A 20993-nucleotide genomic window follows, 5' to 3' on the forward strand; every position below is an offset into this window, starting at 1 on the left:
AAATAAACTTCATTCCACCCTTTAAAGATACCACTAAAGGGCATAGGTAATAAAGAAAGAGGCCTGCAAATATGTTCTGAATCAGAAAGACTTTTATTCACACACAAAAATCAGTCTTAGTAATCATGACCTAAAAACCTACTGCCAGAAATCTAGGAATTACTTAACCTTTGATCTCTAGTCCTGTTTCTTTCACATCTGAATCATCTCCAAGCTAAAATCAGTCTTCTTTAAAATCTCTTCTTAAAACCCATATTTTATGCTTGCTTTAATGTGATGTCGTCTGTTTTTATGGTCTGGTGGATTTTTAAAAAACTTTTATTTACTTATTTGCATGTTTTGTTTCTCCATTTAGCCTTTTTGTTTATAGCTTTACCTTCTTAAAATGCCAGATTTAGTTGAATTTTCACCAGTGGACTTCAAGAAGTTCCACTACAGCTGATGTTCAGAATAAATTTAAGGAAGTTCTTCCATCACTATTTACTTCAGTGCTAACACAATGGAGAGCAGCTCTTCTGAAGTTAATCCCACACAGGTGGATAATGTTATTGGTGGGACTCCAGTCACACTAAAACTGTTGATCCTTTGAAAAAGAATGCAATGAAAAACAGTAGTTTCTTGGTATAAATCACAGATGTCTTAAAAAATTGTAGGCCAAGAAAATCATTTTAAAGTCTCTGCACTGGTTATCTGTCACTTTTAGAGTTGATTTTAAGATAATTTTACTGTTTTTAAAGCTCTTAATGGTTGGTTCCTTCATATCTAGTAGATTACATATTATTTTGTGAGCCCTTCAGAACCTTCAGGTCTTCTGTTTGTGGATTTTTAAGTAAATTATTTGTTTTAAAGTCAGAACAAAAACGACAGTATTTTGTTAATACATCTCTTGAGCAGCAGAAAGAGCTGATGGTTTTAAAGTTAAACTCAAAACCTACCTTTTTAGTCAGACTTTTAAATGATTCTAGTGGTTTTATTAATGTAGCATTCCTTTTTAGAGCTAATTTTATTTTTTTTTATTCACACTTTGATTTGATTGACTTTATTACACTTCTTAGAACAAATTAAAGTAATTTCTCTCTTCACTTGTTTTCATATTTTAGTCCATTCAATGTATTGTTTATTCTTTTTTTTTTGCTAAAGAATTTTGACTTCAATTTTGCCCTTCACCTATTTCTTTATTCAGATACTGTATGTTTCCTTACCGCATGCATGTGTTATTTAAGATAATGTTTCCTCAATGCCATTGTTTTACAGTCCTTTTATTTGTAACACGGTTGTTGTGGTGGGTTGTTTGTACTGTTTCACTGCACTTTTTGTTAAATTTCATTTGTGTGAGAAGTGCTTTAGGAATAAAGTTTGACAAAGAGCGATTCAGAAAACCCCAATGAGATTAAAAAAAAAAAACTGGTCCAGGATGAAGCTTGTCTACGAGTGTCTGGTGGCTTAGACTTGCTGTGGGGTTCGTTCTGGTACAACCCGTAGTAGCAGCATGAGCCCACCACCCACAGGGCTGGAAATCAAGGTCTGGTGCTATGAACGCTGGAAATGGACAGCAGTGTGCTGCCCCCTGGTGGTGTAGGCCGGTTGTGTGGACGTGGAATGTCACCTCAATGGGAAGGAAGTGGAGCTGGTGCTGGAGGTGGAGCGGTACCGACTAGATATCGTTGGACTCAAATCCATGCATAGTAATGGTTCCAGAACCAAACTTCTGAAGAGGGGTTGGACCTTCTCCTTTTCAGGACCAGTCCAGGACTGAGAGGTTCTGGGCCATCTTGTCTCAGTGATGCCGAAACCTTAGTCTAACCATTTGCAACTTCCAGGCTGGGCTATTGCAGTTCCCTACTGTCAGGATGTCCCAAAAATTCACTTAAAAACCTCCAGCTGATAAGAAATGCGGCAGCCAGAGTTCTGACAGGAACCAGTAAGAGATCATGTTTCTCCCGTATAGCTTCTCTTCATTTGCTCTGTATAAAATCCAGGATAGTGTAGCCTATAGAATCCTGCCTCTCACACATAAAACTCTTAATGACCACATTCCATTTTATATTAAAGACCTTAATGTATTTACTTGTGGATCCCAGAGTTTCTAGAAGTAGAATTGGGTGCAGAGCCTACAGTTATGAGACTCTGTTGTGGAATCAGAGGTAGACACCCTCTCTACTTGGGTTTACAATTCATAAGGTCTTTAACTTACCACCCGAAATGCTATAAGATGATGATATGTTGTGTACTGGCACTACAAACACAAAATTGAACTGAATCAAAACTGCATTTTGACAGATTACCAGTCCTTGGACACCATACACTGAATAAAATGTTGAAAAAATGTGTTTTCGTGATTTAGTTGTTTTTTTCTGTTTGTCACCAGTTGTATCTAATTTTATAAATGCATCCGTGGAATTAAACTTTGATTTAATGGTTTCATCTAAGGAATTAGAAAATAAATGGCAAATTATGATGAATTTGTGAAGGTATTTTAAGTATTTGTCAAGAAATGGGATTTTTCTTTATAAAAACCTATCACTGTTAACTAACTAAACTAACTAACTAAAACTACTAAATCCCCCTTTTTAATTGTCATTTGACATTAGACATGTAAATGTATTCTTTTGTGCATTTTAAGATTACAGAAGAGAAATCTGTTGGGGGTTTGTTTGTTTTGGCATTGCATAGTAATCTTCCCAAAGCTGCCCTTTTATTTTGGTATATATCCTTTATTTTCTAGATGGCCTTTTATTTACGACTTTCTCTGTTATTTTAAATGATCTGGATGTTATAACAACTGGTCTACAGTCCCCTGGGTTTGTGCAATTTTCTGGTGATAAACTCTGCTGACGTGAAATGAATTCTACTCAGGCAGAAAACAGACACCACAAACGGCCTCAACTTTGCAGCAAGGGTCCTTCGTGCTAATGCTAATGCTTGTTAGCAGCTACGTGCGCAGTCGGTTGCTGAGACAGACATGGTGCTGGCGGTTTGTCTTTGCTGAGAATGAACCCAAAATATGTCAGGTTGGTTCAGTTTAATTTCTCACACTCATTCAAACGCAAATCCACACTTTAAAAAAAACACTATCTGTTTTGTTTACTCCGGCGGTTCAACAGTAATAACGAAATCTTTTGTCTTTGAAGCTAACCTCGCTAGTTAGCCTCCGATACATGCTGTTGTCAGTGCCAACCTCCGGTCCAAGTTGGCACTTTACGCTGGCTTGTCTTATACCAGAATATGACGTGAACTACTCTCGAAATGTACAGTGTTGTGGCAAACTGAGAATCGGATCTATATGTAGAATAATTCTTTTCAAACCTAGTATTTTTAGTAACGGCTGCAAGCTAATTGCCGTTACCGCCCACTGCGATGAATTTCTGCGGAAGGCGATAAATAAAACAGCCTGATTTTTAACAAAGGCTCAAAAATAAATGCAGCTTGTTGTATTACCAGTACAGCGAAATAACCAGTGGCTCCTAAAGCGACTTGTGTGCGGTTCCGGATGGCGCATTTTGCTTTCAACTCCAAGTCTGGTTACCTTAAATAACCAAACTTTTAAATGGGGTCTGGTTTACCCTCCTGTCTCTTCATACATTAGAGACTAGACCAGCTATAGGTTAGCTTTAGGACTGATTAGTGGTCTTAATCTTTGGCTACAGAGAACCTGAACGTTTTAAGTCAACAATAACCAGCAGCTTAGATGAACTTCTGCCTCAGTGTTTGCTAATTTAGCCCAACTAGCTCACTAACTAGTTGTCACAAGCTATGGTTGGTTATAACAACATTTCTAAGGTGGCAGTCTGTAAGCTAGCAGCTGTCCCTGACAGTAACTCTGCTTTTGTCCTCCAGCCAGCCGCAGCCAGTTTTCTTGTTCAGACCAGTCACTTTAAACTCCAGGCACATTTCCACACCGGCTCACACCAGTTTCATGTCATTTTAAATCAGCTGTTGTGTGTCTTGTTGTTGTGGTTTTAGGATCTGGAGCTGAGAAGTACACAGCTACAGCTAAGCTATGAGGCCCTTACAAGGAAGTTAACACCTAAACATTTGGCTAAATGTTTACTTTTGGAAGTCATTAATGAGGGTTGGGCAGGGATTAGTCACTAAGTTTTATTGCAGGTGTGTCAAAGTCGTTTTAGTTCAGGTTCCACATACACCAGACCAGTAAAATCGGAGCATAATAACCAATAAATAACCACCACTTCCTTTGTTTTAGTGCGAAAAGGTTCACAATTAAGGAATTATCTTTTTACAAAATTTCATGAACAACCTGAAATTTCAGCAACATTATTACAAATGACACAAAACAAAACCAAAAGAGACAAAAGTTACAAAACGACAAAAAAATGGACAAACAACAAAAACGAGACAAACCCAAAACGAATAAAGCAAAACACAAAACAACAAAAATAAGACATAACATGAGCGAGACAAAAAGGAAACACAAAATGACAAAAACATGAGACAAACTACAAAAGTCAGGCAAAACAACAAAAACAACACAAAATGTTACAAAAATGAGACACAAAAGAACGACACAAAGGTCACAAAGACAAAAAATTGACGAAGATGCAAAGCGACAAAAACAACAAATAAAGCAAAACACAAAATTATAAAAAGACAAAAAAAAAACCTCTAGCAAGACAAAAAGCAGACACAATGGCAAACCATGAGACAAATGACAAAAGTCAGACAAAAAAAAGACAAAATATTACAAAAGTCAGACACAAAAGCACAATTAGCAATCTAGTATTTTACTTTATGATCAAAACAACTTGTCATGGTCTAAAAATTACTTTAGATTTATAGTTTTACAGATTTACAATTCGCAGTTAATGTCTTTGTCATTTTTACTCTTTACAAATTTGACCTGTGGGCCGGACTGGACCCTTTGGAGGGCCGGTTTTGGCCAGCGGGTTGTGTGTTTGACACCCATGTTTTATTATGTGGCAGAACGGCGTTGAGCCAGCAGCTGTCATTCCTCACTTTGGCGCTAAAAAGCCAGAAAATCAGCATGTTTTGATATCCTATCTTGCCTTTGGTTCTCATCCTTTAAATGTAGTGGTTTGTAAGTTGTAACCTGTGTCCTCCATATATGATGGAGTATTTACATGTGCAAAATGTGACGCTTGTGCCAAACCAGCGATCTTGTAGCTATTAAAGGAGTGGCTCTATGTCTCATGTTGCTCAAGATTTGGCAGGAAAAGACAGGTGACTGTGTTGTGTTTATATTTCTATAAATATGGAGTTTAAAGACGAGTCATTCTATCTTCCTGAAGTGGCAAAATTCTACCATTTCATTTAACAGACACTTTTATCCAAAGCAGCGTACATCAGAGAGTAAATACAACACAAGCAAGGGTCTTGTCAGGAGAAAACCCAAAAAAATCAGCACTAAAAACCCAAATTGGCAGTAATCTGTCTGCTTTTTCCCCCCTCTGTGGTTTGATAAAACTTTTGGATCGTTGGTAAAATTTCAGAAAACAGTGGCCCATTGCAATTTTTCTAAAGTTCCGGTTGACATTTTGGCAAACACGGTCTCGGATGTTTGCATGTTTATTATCCAACAGTCATTGTCGACAAAGATGTCTGATTTAAACGTGGAACTTTTAGATAAATGATTAGCTGATCGACTCTGCTGTTTGGATAACTGACAAGTAGATTCAATGTGATAAAAGATATGGCACTAATGGAATGTAGTGTATATAAATAAAGTGACAAAGGATCCTTGAGCCCTGGACTGTTGCATGATAACGGTGCTAATGAAATTTATATGCAGTACAAGAATAAAGTTTAAAGATGTGCTTTTGTCTTAGTAGATTTGGGATTTAAGCAGATGTTCTTGTTCCAAGTCTGATAATTTGCTGCTTTTCTTTGTCAGCTGTGATAGTATCTGTGTTTTAGACAGTTATGGGCACCAGGAAGTTTCACAGACTTTATTTCCCTGTGGGCAGCTGATTGAGAACAGAATCTGCAGATTAAGATAAGATGCTTTATTGTCCTGCAGGGAAACTGGTCTTTGGCATGAAGCCACTGCATCACACAGCACTTTCATGCAAGCACTTGGAATATACAAAATAATACAAAAAAACAACAAGAAAATGTTGCTAAATTTACAAAGATGGTATTAAGATTGATGAAAACCCGGTTTGTGATTCACTGAGTGTTACCTGCAGGTTTAAATCTGCCATTTGTGCTGTATTTCACCCCACGTCCTCCTTCCCTTCTGCTACCTATGTGTCATCGTTTTCAAATCCACTTCAGTAAGGGAACCTGCTTCCACCTCCAACAGGATATTGTACATTTTGCAGATTTATACTGAGCAATGTGGCAGCCCTGCTATCTTTTTTTCAGTGACTTACCCCCTTTTTAATTGCAGTTTTCGCCTCCCTTTGTGCAAAAGTTCCAAAGTAATTCCCCCATTGCTATTTTTAGGGAACACCAAAGACACATAGTTAGCTGAGCTCTGTCCAATACAACTGAGATCAGCCTAATGAAATACAAACAAGTCAGTGTTATTTTTCTCTCCTGTAGCAGCATCATAACAGACAAAATGGTGACATACAGACTAAACAAAAAAGGGAGCATTGTTTTGTTAAATAATTAAAATTAACCAAGGGACAATAGTTTAAAACAATAAATCCTTTTGCACATTTCAGATTGATTACACGGCAAACTATGTGATTTTTCCCATTCTCAGGGAATAATTGGCACATTCTTCCACACCACAAATGTTTAAATTACTTCTATAATTCTTTGGGTTTGCAGCACTGGCTGTTTATTTGACTGATAGCACTTGCTCCTTATTTGTCTGAAGATAAACTTTATTGACTTGCGTGTTTCAGCAGCTGGATACCACTGATGCCTCAATAAAGCAGGACAAGAAGTACAATAAGTGTGAACTGTAAAGACACTTGGGCTGGCCCAAATAGCAGTTTATGGGCTCCGGATATTTGGCTCCTATTAATGACGAATATTCAGTCCGGTCTGCTCCGTAACGTCCGACGCGGGGGGTGGGGGGCTGGTTGTGCGAGGGGAAACGGATAGTAGGATCGGGTCCTACAGTAACGCCCAAAAGGAGGACACGTCGGGCGACTTCACCAGACCAATACTGTTCGCGGCATCGTCCGACGGGGGGGAGGATTAATGGCTAAAAATAATCAGTATTTTAGCTCGAGTTTGACCAAACCTTGGTTCAAATTTGACTTTCTTTTAAAACTTTCCCTTTTTTCCTCCAGGGATGACCTGACAATGGTGACATCTGTCTTCGTCGAACTCTTCCTGCATCATCCCAGCTCCGTCGGATAGAATCATCTCCTCACCCTGAGCTTCCTTCAGTGTCCTCCAGCCGCCCTCACGGACACTAAACCCTCCACCGAGCTCCTTCCCCGGACATAGAGACCATGTATTGCCTACAGTGGCTGCTCCCAGTGCTGCTCATCCCCAAGCCGCTGAACCCGGCGCTGTGGTTCAACCACTCCATGTTCATGGGCTTCTACCTGCTCAGCTTCCTGCTGGAGAGGAAGCCCTGCACCATCTGTGCCTTGGTCTTCCTGGCTGCCCTCTTCCTCATCTGCTACAGCTGCTGGGGCAACTGCTTCCTGTACCACTGCCAGGACGCTTCGCTGCCGGACGCCGCCCACGACCCGGCGATTGTTGGAACCTAGGAGAGGAGGGCGAGCGCTGGAGGAGAGGGGAAGAGGGGGGAGGCTACTGTAGAGCGATGCTGCCATGCTGCGAGAGGGACGGGCTGCGATTCTTGTGGGCAGTGCTGGAAGGGAAAACTAAGAGCGCCCAGCCAAAGATGGTGTTAAAACAGAGGGATGCTGTTCTGTAATGCTGTAAAGAACCCAAGGAAGGTGGAAAGCGCTGTCGGAGGAGACTTTAGTTTGGGGAAGGAGAGGCACTCAAACCTAGAAACTGCAAAGGGAAAGACATGAGTTAACTCGGTGCTGAGGAAAGAAGAATTTCACTCTAAACCTACAGTATAACATCCACCTAAAGTCACCACTGTGTTTCAGTATTCTGGTTCCTTGTTTACTTCCAAGAGAGACTCCACTTTCAATGAAACCTGTTGGCTCTGAAATGGAAAATATTTCGCTCCTCAAACTGCCAAATTTATCAAAACTCCCAGCAGAATCTGCGCTGGCGGCCGCGCTCTCTCGCTCGACAGACTTTGAACGCCGGGGAGTGTTTAATAATAGTCGGCGTCTCGACGTGATCGAAAGAAAACGGGAGCAAAAAGTGCCGATTTCAGCCCCACATGACCAAACTCCGTCGCCACATCTGGCATCTGCACACGAAATGCTCAACAATTAGAGCACACTGACACTGGACAATCAATATCTATGCTGTGAATAATTCCCACCCTGTTTTTGCCGCGTCGCTACCCACAAAGCTGGGGAAAGGTGTGACAATGCTGAGGAACTGCCCCACCCCCGTGTGTTATTACCCCACTGTGCTCTGCAGCTGCCCCTCCTCTCTCCAGATCCAAACTTTTCTTTTGTTCTTGCTGTTTTTTTGTTTCTTGTGCATGGGTTCTTTTTTGTTTGTTTTGGTTTTTTCCAGTTCACACACAGATTTTAATGAATTAAAAACAAAATGCTGAAAGTTTCCAAAGGGTAGAAGAGTCTGGATGTGTGCAGGGAGAATGAGAGACTTTTTTTTTTGTGATCATGACATGCTGATTTAAAGAAGCAGCGAGACACAAGGAAGCAAAGAGGAGATGGACCGCATTTCCAGCCACATTAAGCAATACAGACGGGAAACAGCAGCACGTGTTCGCTAGAAGTTTATCCAGGTTTCCTTGTGTGTCTCTGCTCTAAGTGTTACGTTTAGCTGCCGGACACGAGCTAAGGTGTTTATACTCTGTACCCGTTTGTGTGTCTGACAATTGTGTGTTTGCGTGTGTGTGTGTGTGTGTAGCCACAACTGCTTTGGTTTTAATTTAAATAAAGTTTTTCCTCTCTACGTGTTCGTCCGCGTGGAATTCAGTGTTTTACCGAACAAAGAAAGGATATTTTTCTCACTAAAAGGGTTTGTTTTGCCTTTTCAACGTTTGTTAGACCTCTGAATTCTTTGTTTTTATAGATATGTTTTTTTTTTTAGTGGATTTTTCTGCAGAAAGCTCATGTTCACATTCCAAAAATGGTGACGGCCTGCAGCGGAACATCTTTTTATGGATGTCCGTTTACATTTGTTTGCTTGATATTTCCCACTAGATGGTGACATTTAGGTCCAAACGAAGCTCCGTGCACCATAAACTGATGCTCTTTGAATAGTTTTTAGGGTGTAGTGAGAATTTTAATTCAAAATTACAAGTCAGCTTTTTTTGCAGTTATATTTTCTTGCCACAAATTCATGATTTTTCTATCCAGGAATATCTAAATTTGGGAAAAGACGGATAAATCATCATATATAGTCTCTACAGTATATGGCCTCCTTAAAGTCTGCATGTTGCACAGTCTTTATTTAAAACAGAGCTGCAGCAATCATTTATGTTAACTGTCAACCTTTCAATTAATCTGCAGCTGTTTTGGTAATCAGTTGTTTTTTTTGAGTGTTTTAAAAGAAAAAAGATCAAAATACTCTGATTCCAGCTGCTTAAATCAGATTATTTTCTGCTTAATTCAAGATAAAATAAGCTTTAATATATATTCAAGAAATAAACAGAAGTGCTGCTAATATTTTACACATTCTTCCAAGTGTAGAAATTCAGATATTGAAGAACATATTGATTGAAAACGCTCGCATTGATTTGTGTAAATGTGGGGTTTTACTTTAGGATTCTGAAATCAGATCGCACCAAGAAACGAGGAAAAGAATATTCAGAATTATTAAATTGTGAAATCAGCTTTTCTTATCTCTGCTTTTAAGATCTTGACCTTTTTTCTTTTTTTTTTTTTGCTTGGAACAATTTGCCCCCAAAAAAATCTGTATTTCTGCTTTTACAGCTGTTTGGGGGAATACTTCATGGGGACTAAAGCCTCTTTTTTTTAAACTTTACTGCACTCAAAGACTTAATGTCTTACTTATCTCCTGTCAAGGTTAAGTTGAGAACATAATTTGACTTTTTTTTTTTTTTTTTTTTTAGGTTTTCATTCAATTTCGTCCAGCTTCTGGAGATTTTCTTCTGGATCTCAGGTATCTCAATCCTTCTTAAGAAGTTAAGAACACCATAGAACATTTGTTCTCGATTGGAATTTGATTGCTAAATGTTTTTATTTCCTTTTAAAAAAAACATTTTCAAGATTTTATCCGGGTAATCGGGGCAGATCCAGATTATTTTTAGTAGGGGGACACGGGGGTACAACAGATATTTTGGGGGGCCACCGAAAAGTTGTAAGAACAAATGAAAGCTGCTACCGACCTCTCGCTTTTACAAAGTATTTTCATGAGGTTTTTTTTGGCTCTTTAACCCAATAAGAAAGTTGTATATGACCTTTTCTTTTTGGTCTGTTAACATTCAAATTATGATGGACTTGTTTCCTTGTTTATGTGAATTACAGCATAAACTAGTAAGCTCAACGACCGTATCCTGAATACACATTCTGTATTCTTGTTTGTGAACCAACGTTGGTTGTCCAGAAGGTAAGAGTTTCTGTCCTGATTCTCTGTTTAAAGAGCTTCTCTGGTAGGCTGCAGGAGACTTTAGCGTTTGGGTTGTGCTAGTTTGGTTTTTGTACGGTTTCATTTGGACGACTACCTTGAGGCCCCTCCATGTGGTTTAGTGAGGTTTTCTGGAACATTTCTACAAAGCAACCTGCAGCAGAAGAGACTTTGAGAGTTTTTAGGAAGTTCTGGAGACCAGACTTTAGAGCAGCAGAAACATTTGTCAGCAGTTTGAGCAGGAGAAGGTGAGCTTCAGAGTAGAAATGAGAAGGAAACCTTGTTGACTCGTGTGGTGAGGTCCTGTACCAAGAGTTTGAGCAGGTTGTGAAGAGTCTGTAGTTCTTTGGTCTGAAAGCACCAGAGGAGTCGACTCATTAAAGGAGAAAACAGGAGATATTGTTGGTTCTTCTGTCGCTCTGCAGTTTCCTTAGACTGAATATCAAGTTTCTATTTTAAATGATTTACTGTGTGAGCCCAAGAAGACTTCAATAAACTCTTTCCATCCCCTGGACACAACATATTTTATTACCATGTTAAACCTTTTTTTAAAAAAATGTTTTTGAGTTTTAATCATAGTTTTAGCATAGTTTGTTCTCTTTGCTTTAGTTTTGTCATCTGTGTGAAAGGTGCTAAACAAATGAAGTAGAATTGATAAACTGAATGAGTGACTAACTCATGATTGTGACAACAGAAGTATTTTCATTGTGATTTAAGGGTTTGTTTCATTTTTAAGGTTGGGGTTAAAATCTTGACAGAAAAAAAAAGATTTAAGAAATAAATTGCATTAAAAAAGCAATTCAAAGGGAAAAAAACATTTAATAAAATGAAACTTTTAAAAAGAATATTAAACATTAAATACAATTAAATTATTAAACAGACAAAATATTTAATTACATAAACAGAAGATGCAAAACATGAAATTATGAATTTAACATTTTATCAAACAAAATTTAAAGATGAAATATTTCAGATAATTAAACATTTAAAAAATACAAAAAAATTAAATACATTATTAAACCTTTAAAAAAACAAAGCATTTAATTAAAAATTGTTTAATTAGAAAATTAAATCTTAAAGACAATAAAACTTTAAATAGGAATTAAACAGAAAATACAATAAAGCATTTAAAAAGAAAAACCTTAAAGATTTAATGTAAAAATTAAACATTGGAAAAGAAAAGGAAATTTTTCAAACAAGCTGATAAAACATTTGAGAAACAAACATTAAAAAGACAAAACATTTCAAAATCAAATCAGACATTAGAAAAGAATAAAAGGTGAGAAAAGAGCAAAACTAAACATTTAAGAAGAATCAAACTAAAGACAAAACATTTGAAAAGACACCAGTTAGACTTTAGAGGATCAAATTAAACAGAAGAGACAATAAAACGATCAAAAAGAGCAAAAACAGATAAAGGTCTTAAAGCGTTTTCTAGTCTGAAATGAAAACATCAAGTTGATTCTTCAAACATTTCCTCTGATATGTTCTGGGTTTGATTGTGGACAGATTTACTAAGAACTCATTTCAGAAAACTGCTTTCCAGATAAAGTCTACTAGTAGTTGAAGGCATCGATCAAACTAATGTTACCTTCTGATCTCCACAAACTTTACTGTTCAATGAAGAGAATCAAAGTTTGTTCAGGATTTCTAAAGAATTCACAGGTGAAGGTCTGAGAAGAACTCAGATGGATGATCTAAATGTGAAATCAAGACTCATGGTCACAAGTTTTAAGGCTTCTGTGAACCACAAAGTTCAAACTAACAGAGAAATACTGAGAAACTTTTCAAATTTCAGCCCTCAGACTGTCTAAAAGTTCAAACTAACAGAGAACTACTCAGGAACTTAGAAGATTTCAGTCCTTGGACTGTCTGAAAGTTAAATCTAACAGAGATCTACTGTGGGACTTGGAACATTTCAGCCCTCAGACTGTGTAAAAGCTCAGGTCCTGAGGACTCGGGAGGTCTGGAGGCTTTGGAAAGTCTTGGAACTGAGGATTCAACCCTCCAGCACAAAGGCTGAAGTCCAACCTCCTGAGAAAAACGGTCGAGTCGAGACGCGAGTTAAAAAGAAAACTTGAAAACAACAAAAAATCGATGATAAATGCACAAAAAAAAGAATTAGTATCTGAAGAAATCTTAAGAAACATCTCGAAAATTCGAAAAATGCTCTCAAAGAAGGATTTGGAAATGGTTATCCATGCTTTTATATCTTCACGGTTGGACTATTGTAACTCTGTTTTTTCTTGTTTAAATCAGACCTATCTTGAAAAGTTACAACTAGTCCAAAATTCGGCTGCCAGACTGTTGACTGGAACTTCCAAAATGTCCCATGTCACTCCTGTGTTATCAGCCTTACATTGGCTCCCTGTCAAATTCAGGATTGATTTTAAGATTTTAGTTGTCACCTTCAGGGCTTTGCATGGTCAAGCTCCACATTATATCCTGGAGATGTTGACTCCTTACTCTCCTGGTTGTGCTCTTCGTTCCTCAGGTCAGAACCTGCTTGTAATCTTCAGAACTCGAGGACAGAGATCTTTTCAGTTTGTGGCCCCCACATTGTGGAATGCTTTGCCTTTGTCTCTGCGTTTTGCAGAATCTGTGGACTCTTTTAAAAGTGGACTGAAGACACTGTTGTTTAGAAGAGCATTTAGCTGACATTTTTCTTATTCTGTTTTATATATGTATTTTGTTTTATATTGCATTTAAAATTGTTTGTTTTTTCTAGTATTTTATTGTGAAGCACTTTGTGATTTTTATCTGTGAAAAGCGCTTAAGAAATAAACTTTACTTACTTACTTTTCTTTCTTTGTCTTTGTTAGAATTTTGATAAAATTTAAAAGGGTCTAGTCTTGAACCAGTGACCTGCAGCTCCATAGGGAAACCTTTAACTAATTGAGCTACAGATTAGACAAAAAGAAGTAAATTCGTCGTCCCTTTGACATCGTAGTTTCTGTTCCTAATAAAGTGACCACATGGATGGAGCCAAGGCGGAGTCTGGGAGGAGTCAGGGCGGAGAGTAGGAGGTGAGATGGGTGGCAAAAACATAAAAAAAACTGCACTTTAACATCAATAAATAACACTGAAGTTTAATCTCTACATAAATGAGACTGAGTCTGGATGTGCTGCTCTGTCATTAACTCCTAAGTTTAGGGAAAGTTCAAACAAAAGAGGACAGTTCAGATAAGACTTGAGAATGAGCTTATTTGGAACAAACATCTCAGACTTTCTGAGCTTCAGCACCTATAGCAAGATATTTGAACAACAAGCAACTCAAGAGATCCAGAAGTTGGAGAGAGTTAGGGTGCTTTCACACCTACGCCTTTTGGTCCGCTAAAAGCGGACTGGAGTCCGCAACACCTGCAAGTACAGTTCGTTTGGGCTGGTGTGAAAGCAGACCAGATGTTTTTGGTGCGGACTAAAGAACCGGACCGAGACCACCTTCGGGATGTGAACTCCAGTTCGGTTCGCTCCTGGTGAGAACACAAACCTGTCTCCATTCGGACCAGCTTGATGGCGCAGCAGACTTTTTGGTCTACGGGAGCTTCCGTAGCTACCTGCACAGAGAATTTTGGGATAACGATAACGTCTTGCAATGCATCTTCTCCATGCCAAAAATGACTGTGTAATGTTCTCGTACCGAATGCGAGCTTCATGCTGGAACAACAGCAGAATTTGTGCTTGCTGCATAAAGCAATGATACGAATATATGGCAACAAGAAGGAACAGAACATAGTTCTCCTCGATCCATGGAATAAACACAGCCTGTTGTTTTCTTCCAGGATTTTTCCCTCTTCACATGCTGCGCCAATCAGCGTTCACCTACGTCATCTAAAACACCTTATTTTGTGAACAGCGCCGCCAAACGACTGGGGGGGAGATATAACATTCATCGTAGTTGGTTCAACTGTGAAAACACTGGTGTGAATGCGAACTGAACCAGTTGAAAATAGCAACATTGTAACAACTTTTGGGTCCTAACGGACTAACAGGTGTGAAAGCACCCTTAGCTTTAGCTGAGCCAAAGAACACGTGGGACGCTAACCTCGCAAACATTTCAGACTTTTCTCTGTGAATTCTGAGAAATAATTTCCTATTTAATGACAGAGCTACACATCTGAACTCAGTCTTATTAAAACAGACTCTAATTCAGTGTCATCCATCCATATTAAAGTGCAGTTACCCAAAATGTTTGTTGCATGAGCTCCAACAAAACCTGTCCAGGTAGAAGGCCACTTTGACAAACAGGAAGTGGAAGATTCCAAGCAGATTTATAGAAGGGGGAACCGGACTGTACTAAGTGTGGTCGGGTATAGAAGGGTGTTTTGTGGGTTTTTAAGGCTGATAGTGATTATTAGTGAGACATTTGGAGGAGATATTCATTTGCAGTAAATGAAAGTATTTAAAATCTTGGAGTTAAACTTAGAAGAACACAAACTCTAACAGAAAACTTTGTTGATACGCTTTTGTTTACAGATGTTAAGTTAAAGGAGTTTTATTTGTGACGTATAACCAATCAAATCACTCCAGAAGACAGAGCGACCACAGGTAGATAAAGGTTCAGAGCCAAAGTAGCCCCATTTTAAAATGTATTTATTACCGTAAATCAGTAAAAAATAAAATACTGATAATCAGTAAATCAGTCAGCCCACAATTACTACAATTCTACAATGTATGTCTCTTTCCTTTGACTTGTTATTTGTACAATATATGATGTATATGATGGCGTTTTTTCATCCCAAAGGCTAACTATGATGTTTTCTAAGAGACATACTATGCTACTCTGTTCTGGCCCTGGGCTGCTGCTCTCCTTCTCTGGTGTTTTCTGGATTGTACTTAGCTGCATGCCTTTGTTCACCCGGCCTCCGCTGACTCGTCCCGCCTGCCGTCTCTGGAGCTGAAGCTGGACTGGAACAGACCAAAGTACCGTCTAATCACGATGCCAGCTGCCTCTCAGAAGGCTCCTTCATCTGGCGGCACTTCCTCTGAGGGGAAGCTGAGCTTCAGCAGAACTTTGGAGATGTGTTCCAGTGGTTGGTGGATGTGTGGGGAGATAGAGAGGGACCTTTGAATTGTTCAGAAAGGAAAACAGGGAACCCATTGGCAGTTTTAGTTTAGGGTGCTACTGCAGTGTGGCTTTGGGTTTTAAGAAGTGAACAGGAAGAGGGTTTTTTTTGCATTGATGATCTTTTTGATGAGCACTGCCCACCCGTGCTCCCACGGAAGATCTGCCACTGCGGGTTATGTCATATTAGCTTTGCACAAGTGAACTCAGAAGATTATATGAATATTTAATTAGAAGCTCTACAGGAAAAGCAGGAAACTGCAATTATTTAATCATTCTCATTACTGTGTTTTAGATATCCGAGGCACTGTAGTTCTCAAAGTGACTGTCAGTGAGCCAGAAAGCCACTTAAATTGTCTGTAATTGAGCTTTCAAGTTGCATTTTTCAGAAAAAATAGTCATAATTTTGATGCAACTCTAGACAAAACATGGAGAAGAAGTGGCAGGTGTCAAAAAACATTACAGTACACTTACACAGCAGTATCAGAGCACAAAAACTGATTGTTGAGCCTTTATTTCTCACATAAGTCCCCAGTACACATCTCGATAAGAAATACATCCAGTTACTATGATACATATTTATTAAAACCAGTTTCACACAAAGCTGGGACCAAACAAGATGAGCTTGCATCTCCGTAAGTCCCATAAACCTGCAAAATGAATAATCAGTTTCCATGTAGCACCACCATCGGATCAAAATTTAAGATGCATGAGTTAGTATCTGTGCCAAAGCATCATGCATCTTCTCAATATTTATCCTTTCACACCTTCATTTACCGTCTTTTCTTACAAGTCTCCCTCAGCTCTACATTCCTTTCTGCCTCTTTTTCCTTCAGTGTAACCTTGAAAGCATTTTGATTTTTAGAGATTTTAGCAAAAGCGTCTGGAAAATCACCAAATAAAAGGTGTCAGAATTATTCAGGTTGATTTCAGGAAAGGTAAAGTGTTAAAAATGGGTTGAAAAATCCTTCCTTTGAGCGTTTAAACCTTCTTAAAGTGCAAATCCTGAACCATGTGTCTGTGCCAGAGAAGGCCACAGTTAAGAGTCGGGTTCTTATTTATATGCAGAACATTTTGTCGGTTTTGTTTTTTTAATCTACCTCTGCATCTGATCATGTGAAAACAAAATAAAGATAAAGTGTCTTCCCTGCTGCTCTGTATTAAAGCATCCCTTGTGAGACTTGAATTGATTCACCGCTGGGTTTCCAACATGAGAGCTTTGGTATGCTGACCAGTTTGACCTCGGATTTAATACCAGTCAGTAAATCAACAGATTTTATTTTTTTCTTCCAACATAGTTATGACCAAAACTTTGCTAAACATGATGCAGGGTTATCTTGAAAAACCACATTTGACACAGATGCTTAAATTTTATCGCAGATTAAAATGCATTTTCCTCCCGCAAAGTTTTATTGACGTCATAAATGGTAATTAGAAACCCAAATCTGGTTGGTTGAACCACAAATGGATGTTTTCAGTTTAGTGGAGCAGCCAGCAGAGGGCAGCACCTGCCTGCAGACTGATCATTTGACTTTACTATTACCACCAACACCATTAGTTGTCGACTAACTTAGACTGTAAATTAATAAGTTCAAATCTTTTTGTGACTTACTGAGACTTGGTCCTTTATTTTTCTGCAATAATTTGTTGGTTGGAAACTGAATAATAGCCTGAAACTTCCTGATTCTTGAAAGATAAAGTCATTAGTGTTTCAAATGTGAGGGCAAATCAACCACAGTGGAAATGTAGACATCAAGTAGTCACTGTAAAATGAACATTGATGCCATAAAACTGTAGGAATATAGGAAAATCATACTATCTGAATTACGAGAGTTGTTGGGTACTAGCTAGTTGTAGTGGACTGCTATGATTAGTCACTCCAACCCTACTGTGTGCACTTCAAATTATGAGGGTACTTCAAAAAGTTCCACCCAGAAACAAGCAGTGTAACTCCCATTTTGACTGATGATTGTATACTCCAAAGTCTTTACCGCCCACAAAAACTCCACAACGATTGTCATCACTGAACATCCTTATTTCCCTTTTATCTGCATGCTGTGAACATTACAACTGGGATGTGGTTGTTTGCTTCACAGATTCCGTTTCCTGCCATACTGAACACAGGAAAACTCTTGGGGCTGCCACGGAGGTTTCTATGAACCTGTGAATTTGCACTTTTTACAGGACATAGCAGTTATTTACAGATTGTACTGCAGCACGGTGCCAGTGGGAGTCTTTCGGACAGCAGTCAGACATACAGCCATGGCCATAAGTTTGGACACAAGCACCATGATGCTTGTGAATCTTAGAAAATACCACAAAATTGTCACTTACGATACAGTACACAACTCCTGAGAACTATATTAAGTTTCATATTTAAAAAAACATCAAAAGAGTTTGGTGTCATTTTGTTATTCTTACCAAATTTGGTTGTGAAAGTACTGCATTTTTTAAATTTTCTTCTAATATTATGTTTTGGGAACAAAGTTGTTCCAATTGTTGGAATTTATTGATAATATTATATCCCTTGTTGATTTGTTGACTAATTAAATGGTGCTGTCAAAAAATATTAGTTATGTTCTGTAATAGACATCAAAACAGACATAGGAAGTCATGCTGTGTCCAAACTTATGGCCATGGCTGTAGCACAGGACTTCTGGAGAATTAAGAACTTCTACTGTGTTTCTGCACTTACTACTTCAGTTACAACAATTGTAATTGACGTAATTATAAAGCTATGGACTACATTTGCAGTACGTATAGTCGTGCAAAGTTTAAGCTGCACGCAAACGTCTGCAGAGAGGTTCGTGGACAGCCTTATGGACTCAGGTAGACAACAAAATGTGTGTTTTCCAGACACAATGGACACAAAAAGCTTAAATTTACCTTCAGGAATACCTACCACTGGGCAGGGACTTTAAAACAACCTGGAACTTGTCATAGACTCAGGTTCCTTCAATGGAAATGCAGAAATAAGGGGTGTTCCTCCCATTCTGAGGGATAATTGTATACTCTAAAGCCTTCACTGTCAACAAAAACTCAAACGATTGTGGTTGTCTTTTTTATTTTGCAAGGAGAGTAAGACTTGGAACTGGGTGCCATTGCTCCAGGTCAATGTGTCCATCCAGACAGGTGGCAGAAGCAGCCAAACTGTTTCCTTGATGAACCTTACTCAACTGTCCTACACTCTGACTTCTGCTTCCTAAACTGAAATCTCACTTGTGTGGTCGCCATTTTCAGAGTGATGATGTAGTCATGCATGCTGTCATGAGATGATAAAGTCGTGCATGTTGTTGAAGAGTATCTGGAGGCTCAAGGTCATTCCAAAGGCACATAAAATCATGAACATCGGTGGACCAAGTGCACTGAAGTTAAAGACTATGATGGGTCAAGAACTTCTCTTACGTACCCTCAGGAGTTCTTAAAGAAACATGATCTTGTTTGCAGTTTGAAGAAAACATCCATGACGGAAATTTGCTGCACTGGCTTTAGCACATTTTCAGTCAAGTTTGCTTTTTCTGATAACATTAAAAGCAATTCAGCCATCATGTCTGCTGGTATCAACATCAGTCTGCACCTCCATATACCTAAAATGAAAAAAAAACAAGCTCGAAAGTCTGAGCTCCGATTTGTGGAAATATTTCAGTAGCCATTTGTTCCTCTCTTGTTTTTCACTGTGAAGCATTTGGGCACCCTTTAGGCTGTTGTAAAGGACTGTAGAACTGAACTTTGATTGACATTAAAATTCAACATTCACAGGCTGCAGAGGCTCAATTTAGAGCTGTTATTCTGAGTTTAATTAGTCCTTCTAGGTTTAATGTTAATGTAATATTCTGGATTGTAGCTCCTTGTTTCTTCTTACCAACACACTTACGATATTATGTGAAATAATAACATTTTCCTCCTTCATTTTCCAATAAAACAACCATGCCGACTGGTTGTTGAACAACAGCCCCAACACCGGAAAATCTGATTATATTACAAAGTGATGCTGCGACATAACATCTTTAAACAAGACTGTAGAAATCTGTCAAACATAAATTCAAGTTCTCAGTAAAATAATACATAATGAGGCTTTGGAACAAAACTCCTACATCAGTGAGTGGAAGATCCATCCAGAGGAAGAAGAAGCCACTTTCATTAGATTTTCTGCACTCGTTTCTTTGGGATTTGTAGCTACATGACTTTTCAGAAGGTTTCCCAGAAAGTAGAACAACTCAACTGATCCAACTCAGGCACAAACTTGGTTTATACTCAGTCTCTCTCCTTGACACTCAACATCATTGAGACTGTTTCCTATAAAATGGTAATCTCAGTCTCTTGGTTCCGGTAAGCCTCTTCCTGCATCTCAGAGTCCAGCTGGTCCATCTTCTGGAAGGCCTGGTAGCCTTTTTACCTGAACAGCAACGACAAAAGAATGTAATAAAACATTAATAAAGTAAAACATGATGAAAAAAAACATATTAAAGTAGGATTTCATGTTTGTACCAAAGGAGATGACAGTTTCTCTGGCAGCGCTACGAAGATCTTCATCTGCTGATCTCCATAAATCTGCTATGTGGTCGACACTCTCTGTCGCCTGGCAGACACAAACACAGTGACAGCTGATAATGCTGCTGACAAACTGACCTTCTGTAAGTGTTTCTGCTTCTGCTAAGAGTTTGTGTAAAGTCTGCTGCTCACCCTGAGACATTTCAGAGCCAGACAAGAGCCCTGCTGGATCTGAACATTGCTGCTTTTCAAACTCTCCGTGTAGTAAACCAACGCCTGGAGAAGAAGGTCAACAAAGAAACATAAGAGAGGCATAAAATTAGTGGAAGAGTGTAGAATATCTGATATAGTGTCTGTTAAAAATGAAAAAAATCAAAGAAATTATAGCCAATAGAGCTAAATGTTATCCGAGTTTAGTGTGTTGGCAGGCTAACAGTTGCTAATTAGGACTAAACAGGAAGTAAAGGTGAATTTGATGAGTATGCCACTAGTTTTGAAGGATTATAGCCATGAACTGGTGTTACAATCAGATAAAAATATAGATGTTTATTAAAATTATACAGTAATTCTACTAGAAACATAAATATTCGTCCATCCACCAATTTTCTTCGTTTACTCTGAGTCAGGTAGTGGTAGCAGCAGCCTAAGAAGGACACTCCAGGATTCCTTCTAGCTAACATTGTTTGCCAGTTCCTCCTGAGGATCATGAGGTGTTCCCAGGTCAGATGAGATATGTTGTCCTTTCAGCAAGTTCGTTTTTTCCTGACAGTTGCACAGTAAAACTCCGAATTAAGGAACCCATCCTAATCAGATGCCCAAACCATCTTAGCTGGCTTCTTTT

At 38.6% G+C, this 20993-nt stretch overlaps 2 protein-coding genes across 8 annotated transcripts in view; one reads left to right on the forward strand and one right to left on the reverse strand.

Moving 5' to 3' along the window:
- The first annotated feature begins 2873 nt into the window (after positions 1-2873).
- On the forward strand, positions 2874-8962 carry blcap (bladder cancer associated protein). Its single transcript, XM_022220341.2, has 2 exons — positions 2874-3011; positions 7227-8962. The coding sequence occupies exon 2, from the start codon at positions 7392-7394 to the stop codon at positions 7653-7655; it is 264 nt and encodes an 87-aa protein (XP_022076033.1). The 5' UTR covers positions 2874-3011; positions 7227-7391; the 3' UTR covers positions 7656-8962.
- A 7197-nt stretch (positions 8963-16159) lies between these two features.
- Positions 16160-20993, reverse strand: part of ripor3 (RIPOR family member 3) — an 88883-nt gene continuing 84049 nt past the window's right edge. For all 7 annotated transcript variants that reach the window (XM_051948481.1, XM_051948485.1, XM_051948486.1 and 4 more), the window contains 3 exons: positions 20345-20428; positions 20147-20240; positions 16160-20055 (listed from right to left, as the gene is read on the reverse strand). In XM_051948481.1, coding sequence (XP_051804441.1) covers positions 19958-20055; positions 20147-20240; positions 20345-20428 — 276 coding nt within the window. In that variant the 3' untranslated portion in view covers positions 16160-19957. The remainder of the gene's footprint in view (positions 20056-20146; positions 20241-20344; positions 20429-20993) is intronic.

Source organism: Acanthochromis polyacanthus, chromosome 5 (assembly GCF_021347895.1).
Source record: "Acanthochromis polyacanthus isolate Apoly-LR-REF ecotype Palm Island chromosome 5, KAUST_Apoly_ChrSc, whole genome shotgun sequence".
Lineage (NCBI taxonomy): Eukaryota > Metazoa > Chordata > Actinopteri > Pomacentridae > Acanthochromis > Acanthochromis polyacanthus.

Coding starts and splice junctions, on each gene's coding strand:
- blcap (XM_022220341.2), top strand. CDS start 7,392: ATGTATTGCCTACAGTGGCTGCTCCCAGTGCTGCTCATCCCCAAGCCG.